General features: G+C 40.8%; 1 protein-coding gene across 1 annotated transcript in view; it reads right to left on the bottom strand.

The window, feature by feature from the left end:
• Nucleotides 1–786: 786 nt before the first annotated feature.
• The window catches only part of camkmt (calmodulin-lysine N-methyltransferase), a 288,033-nt gene continuing 282,006 nt past the window's right edge, over nucleotides 787–6,813 (bottom strand). The window contains exons 9-10 of the mRNA XM_048601336.1: nucleotides 5,865–5,928; nucleotides 787–933 (exon numbers count right to left, since the gene is read on the bottom strand). Coding sequence (XP_048457293.1) covers nucleotides 787–933; nucleotides 5,865–5,928 — 211 coding nt within the window. The remainder of the gene's footprint in view (nucleotides 934–5,864; nucleotides 5,929–6,813) is intronic.

Below are 6,813 nucleotides of genomic sequence, written 5' to 3' on the forward strand. Positions count from 1 at the left end.
GTTGATAGAAAATAGAACAATATTTTTGGAGGGTCCCAGGTTTGATAGCATGTGCTGAATTTGCTGTCACTAGTCAGTTTCAGAAAGTAGAAAAAATCAGCTAGAATTCTTACTCTTGATTAGCACTGTGCAGTTGTATGTGTGGACATTAGCTGCGGATAGAATTGGGTTCTGCTGTGATGCCCTTCAGAGTTAAACAGCTTTCTAAGACTAGGATGGGTTATTTGGACATTACATTAAAGGACAACCAGCACCTAGAAAGAAACAGTCCTTTTAAAAGAAGAGAATCGACCACTTATTGAATAACATTGGCTCAACCAAGCCATGGTAAACATTTATATGCTCAGAATGGCTGTCCAATGTGACTAAAAATAGCACACAATGCCATTAGCAAAGCTCACGAGGGACACCGAGGCAATTGGTGGTTGGGGTGGGGACGGAGGGTAGTGCAGGGGTTAGGTGGAACACTACTTAGGTAACAAACGGAGTCAGGTTTTGCCAAGGGTACCAGCTGACAGTATGCCAGCAAGCACAAACCCTAGCCAAATAATGAAAACGTGGAGCTGTCATCATAAAGATTATGTAGAAAATGTTAATAAACACTTCCTATAAGGAACAGCTTCAGGCAAGGTAGTCTGAGAGGATTTGCTGTGCAAGAACATAATTAATATAATAAAGGAGGAGATGCCAGTGGGGATATTGTAGTCAAAGGCATTTAAGGTATCTGCCAAAAAAACTCTTGTGATCCCTTCTTAATGCAAAATGGATTGTGATGCTACCCTAATATCATCGAGCTCTGACCTTCAGATGAAAGTTCCAAACGTGGTCGTCGTAATTCGTAAGCCTTTGGGCAGTTAAACAAGCTTTCTCTGCAAGACTGCAAAACTGGTTTAAAGTTTTGCCTCTCTGAGGGGCAAACACAAGCACTTTTCCCTAAAAAGAAAACATTGATGACTTTTTGTTATTATTCACATGAATATTTCAATTCTACCCACCATACAACATAATCTTCTGCAGTTAAGCAATAAAACATGGACTAACATACTACATTGTAACTGACACCTCACACACCCACTTTAATCTCAACATTGGGAAAATGAAGCAGCTTAAACTTTAAATGTATACATTTATATATATCAGGTTCAAATAACAGACATAATACTTCTGATAATTTGAATTTGTCTTAGGCCTTAAGAACATTTAACTTGCCAATAATTTGAACTAAGCAACACAAATGACACAGCAAAGTGGTAATTTCAAACAAAATTCATCAAAAATTTGAACTAAGTAATTTTTAGGATTCATCTACATTCATTTGCTGTATTCTGAAATTTGAAGGTCTGGAGAGCCACTTTGACAGCTGCTACCAAAGAGTTAAGTACATAAGGTTAGTGTGATGTTTGAGTGGTGGGATGGTAGGATGCTGGGAGAGTGGGGGTAGATGTATAGATGGTGGTATGTCCAGGTAGGCTTGGTATCACCTGGAGAGAGTGTAAGGCATGAGGGAGAGATAGCCAAATTAGGAGGGGGTAGGGTGCCAAGTAGTAGGATGCCAGGGTGCAAGGTGGCAAGGTAAGTATTGCAGTGGTGAGGATAGATAGGTTGGAGAAATCGGGACCAGTGGAGGGCAGGGAGCAAGTGAGTTGGGGATGGGGTATCCAGCGGTGGCTGGATGGATTCATGGGAGTGGGTCAGATCTAGATTGGGATGAGTGGCATTGTGGTTAGGTCAAGTAGCAACAGTGGGGAAAGATAAGTGGAGGGTGTTTTTGGGTTGGCTGCAGCAGCAGGCCTGATGGCCAAGTCCAACAAAGCAGAGGGTAGTGTCTGGTCCAGCTAGGGATGGACCATAGGGGCACAGGGTATGTCTAGTCATCAGAAAATCTAAGCTGCTATTTCTTTACTTCCTACAATATCCTCCACTTCTGTTTGATGATGACTCACACAGGGAATTTGGTTCTGGGAATGCCAGCAATTGCATGGACCTTGATCAAGTGGTGTTCACAGGAAAAACTTAAAACAATATGTGTTAGACAAAAATTGCAACAATGGAACTCGTAGCCAAATCTAATCGTGAGGTAACTCAATGTCAAAAACCAAAAAACAGACCAATTGGATAGTGGCTAGGAATGAAAATTCTGGAGTGATTTTTCTGTACTTTCCTCTTTAGTAAATAAAGGGAAGTGAGGTCAATTTCAGTGTACCTGTTGCTCCAATGTTAAAATTCAGGTAATTCAGACTGACCGAAGATTAAACTTGAGGACATCTGATCAGTGGGAAAACATGGACATTTTTATTTTTTATTTTAAAAAATTGAAATGATTACACTAAATTCCAAATTTTGTGCTTTTGACCATCTTTCAACAAGTTTTCTTCAATATTCATTTTGGGTGTACAAACACTTCAAATGTAAAGTTGTATGTTAAGTTCATGTGGCTGAAAAGATGGTGTGAACGGGGTGGGGTTTCAGATTCGTGGAGCACTGGGACCAGTTCCGGAGGAGGTGGGTCCTGTACAAATTGGAAGGATTGCACCTGGGCAGGACCAGGACTGATATCCTTGTGGGTATACTTTGTAGAGTGATTGGGAAGGGTTTAAATAGTGTGGCAGGGGGATGGGAACTAGAGGAGTAGGGTAGTAGATGCAGAATTTGAGGGAGAGGTAGAAACCATGGCAAACATTACTAAGAATGAGAACAGGCAGGGAAACGCTGCTGAAAAGACCAGAGCAGGTGGTCTGAACTGCATGTGTTAAAATGCTAGGAGTATAGTAGGCAAGGTAGATGAACTTAAAGCTTTGGTTAGTACTTGGAACAATAAACTTATTGCAATTAGAGAGACTTGGCTGAAAGAGGGACAGGACTGGCAGGTAAATATCTTAGCATTTAGATATTTCAGGTGCGATAGAAAGGGAGGTAAAGGGGTGGGGAGTTGCATTACTGTTAAAGGAGTACCTCACAGCTGTATTGAGAGTGGATACATAAGAGGACTTGTGCAGCAAGGCAATATGTGTCAAACGTAGGAATAGGAAAGGTGAAGTCACAGTGCTGGGGCTATACTACAGGCCTCCCAACAACCAGCAGGAGATAGAAGACAGAATATGCAGACAGATTTTCGAACAATGTAAAAACAGTAGGGTTGATGTGGTGGGTGATTTTGCTGGGACTCACTATGTGGTAGGAGCCTGGATGGGACAGAATTTGTAAGGACCATTCAGGAGGCTTTCTTGACTCAATCTGTAAACAGCTGAACCAGGGAGGGGTTATACTGGACCTGGTTTTGGGAAATGAGTTCGACGAGGTGAGTGAAGTTTCAGTGGGGGAGCATTTCAGGAGTAGTGACCATAATACCATGAGTTTTAAGACACTCATGGATAGGGATAATAGCAGTCCTCAGGTGAAGGTACTAAACTGGGGGAAGGTGAACTACAACAAATATTAGGCAGGTACTGGACAATGTTGATTGGAGGTGGTTATTTGAGGATAAATCTACATTGGACATGTGGGAGTATTTCAAACGGCAGTTAATAAGTGTTCAGGAGCTGCTGTTCCAGCCAGAGTGAAGGATAAGTATGGCAAATTACATGAATCTTGGATGACCAGGGATGTTATGACCTTGGTCAAAAAGAAGAAGGAAGTATATGTAAGGTCTAGGAGGGTAGGAACGGATGAAGCCCTTGAAGTATATGAGGAAAGTAGGAACGAATTTAAACAAGGAATTAGAAGGGCTAAAAGGGGTCATGAAAAGTCATTAGCAAACAGGATTAAGGAGAATCCCAAGGCTTTTTATACATATATAAAAAACAGAATGGTGGGAAAGGGTTGGCCTACTCAAGGACAAAGGAGGGAATCTAAATGTGGAGCCAGAAGAGGTAGGTGAGGTCCTAAACGAATACTTTGTGTTAGTATTCACCAAAGAGAAGGAATTGATGGAGGATGTTCTCAGGGAAGGGAGTGTCAAGTTTCTAAGACAAGTTGCTATTTAAAAGGAAGAGGTGTTGTGCGTCTTAAAAACTATTAAGGTAGATAAGTCCCCAAGTCCTGATGGTATCTATCTCTGAATATTGAGGGAGGTAAGAGAACAAATTACTGAAGCACTGACAGACATCTTTGCATCCTTTTTGGCTACAGGTGAGGTCCTAGAGGACTGGAGAACAGCCAACATTGTCCATTGTTTAAGAAGGGTTACAGGGATTATCCTGGAATTTACAGGTGAGTGAGTCTCATGTTGGTGGCAGAGGAATTATTGGAAAAGATTCTCAGGGACAAGATCTATATGCATTTAGAAGCAAATGGACACATTAACGATAGACAGCATGGTTTTGTGCTTGGGAGGTTGTGCTTCACTAACTTGAGTTTTTTAAGGAGGTGACGAAGATGATTGATGAAGGAAAGGTGGTTGATGTTGTCTATATGGAATTCAGAAAAGCTTTTGACAAGGTACCTCATGGCAGACTGGTATGAAAGGTGAAGCCACATGGTAGCAGGGGTGAGCTGGCAAGATGGATACAGACAGGAGGCTGGAAGAACCCAGCAAGCCAACAGCATCTGGAGGAAAGGAGAAGTCAATGTTTTGGGTATTACCCTTCTTTGGGACTGAAGTTGTGAATAGTGAGGAGGATTGTCAAAGGATACAGCAGGATATAGATCAGTTGGAGGCTTAGGCAGAAAAATGGCAGATGGAATTTAATTGGACAAATGTGCGGTGATGCATTTTGGAAGGTCAAGTACAGGTGGAAATTATGCAGTGAATGGCAGAACCTGAGCAGTGTTAATATGCAGGGAGATTTGGGTGTGCAGGTCCATAGATCGCTGAAGGTGGCAGTGCAGGTAGATAAGGTAGTCAAAAAAGTCTTCTGGCATGCTTGCCTTCATTGGAAGGGCCATTGAGGATAGACAAGTTATGCTGCAGCTTTATGGAACCTTAGTTAGGCTACTCTTGGAATATTGCATACAGGTCTGGTCACCACACTACCAGAAGGATGTGGATGCTGGCTGGTATGGGGGATTTTAGCTATGGAAAAAGGTTGGATAGACTGGGTCTGTTTTCACTGGAGTATAGGAGGTTGAGGGGCAACCGAATAGAAGTTTATAAGATTGTGAATGGCATGGATAGAGTGCAAAGTATGAGGCTTCCCAGGATGGGGCACACAGATTCAAGGTGTGAGGGGGTAAATTTAGAAGAGATGTGTGAGTCAAGTTTTTCACACAAAGAGTGGAGTGCGTAGAACACGTTGCCAGAGGTGGCGGAAGCAGACACAATAGCATCATTCAAGAAGAACCTGGACGAATACATGAATAGGAAAGGAGTAAAGGGATACGGATCATGTAAGTGCAGGCAGTTTTAGTATGGAAGCGCAAAATGATTCGGTGCAGGCTTGGAGGGCCGAAGGGCCAGTTCATGTGCTGTATTGCTCTTTGTTCTTTGTATCATCTTTATTTGAAAGAAGGCATAAACATTCTTCCTTGTTTAAAATATGGAATACTGAATAAAACAATTTTAAAAGTTCAAAAGATCACAGTTACTGGTAATAAGGAATTTAGTATCTGGTTCATTTAAAGAAAAACAAGTACAACAGATTTTGAATGCTGATTTTGATTAAAACAAAATCTCATGCATCTTCAGAGCATTTTTCATTTCTTTAGCTTCGCCCTGCGCATCTTATTAGTCAGCTGAACGCAAGAAGTTTTCCAGTTTATGATTAAGAAAGAATCAGATAGATAAGAGGACTCAATTGAAGTTGAACATAATAAGTATTAAAGTATTACATGACATTAATCCTGCCATTCCACTACATTCTCAATCATTGTGCAGAGGTCTAATTATTCTGAAGTCCATGCTCAGAAGAAAATTGAAACGCACTTACATTAGGTTTGAGTAATCTCTTCATTGCATCGACAAGGCTTGCTCTGTACTGGTCCAGAAACAAACTGACATTGAATGGAGAAAAAAATGCATGAAAAGAGTTTATAAGCCACCACATATTAAACTGAAGCTTTTTAATATATATATAAAAACAGGAAAAGTGAATTTTGTGTATGTTACTGTAAGCTGTTAAATTCTGAAATATTTAAGAAATGAAAACATTTTTAAAATGTAATTCTTACTGATTTGTTGGTCAATGATTGATAGAAAACTAAGGTGATGCATGTCCCATATGATTTCTTCACATTTTGATACAGTTTATTCTAAAATAAACGTAGGTATAACAACCGAAGAGCAAGTTATTTTTCTGTACTTCTACACGGAACAAATTTAATTTTAAAGCTTTTGGTTAGACCTTACTTCACCTACTTAATCTGTGGAAAGTCCATATGTGAGCTATGCATAAGAAGGAGACAACAGCCTCCTTCACCAGTTCCCCTGGCTGCCTTCATTCTTAATCTGATCTAATCCTGACAGCATTATCTTTATCCTTGCAATAAAACCTAAGTGTCCACTCTAATATTAGGTAAGAAAGGCATTTGCTAAATTGCTTGCAGGAATCATATGGTATTGCTTAGCTCTTTGATTCAAAGGATGCACCACTGGTTCATATCATTACTGCTTAATTACTAATGCAGTCCATTTACCTTACTTGTGCAAAAGCAGCAAGATAGAGAGAGAGCTGTGAAGCAAAAAAAAACTCATACAGTACTTATTTTAGAGATAGTAGGAACTGCAGATGCTGGAGAATCTGAGAAAACAAGGTGTAGAGCTGGATGAACCCAGCAGGCCAAGCAGCATCAGAGGAGCAGGAAGGCTGACGTTTTGGGCCTAGACCCTTCTTCAGCCTTCCTGCTCCTCTGATGCTGCTTGGCCTGCTGTGTTCATCC

This window comes from Rhincodon typus, chromosome 9 (assembly GCF_021869965.1).
Source record: "Rhincodon typus isolate 14 chromosome 9, sRhiTyp1.1, whole genome shotgun sequence".
Classification (NCBI taxonomy): Eukaryota; Metazoa; Chordata; class Chondrichthyes; order Orectolobiformes; family Rhincodontidae; genus Rhincodon; species Rhincodon typus.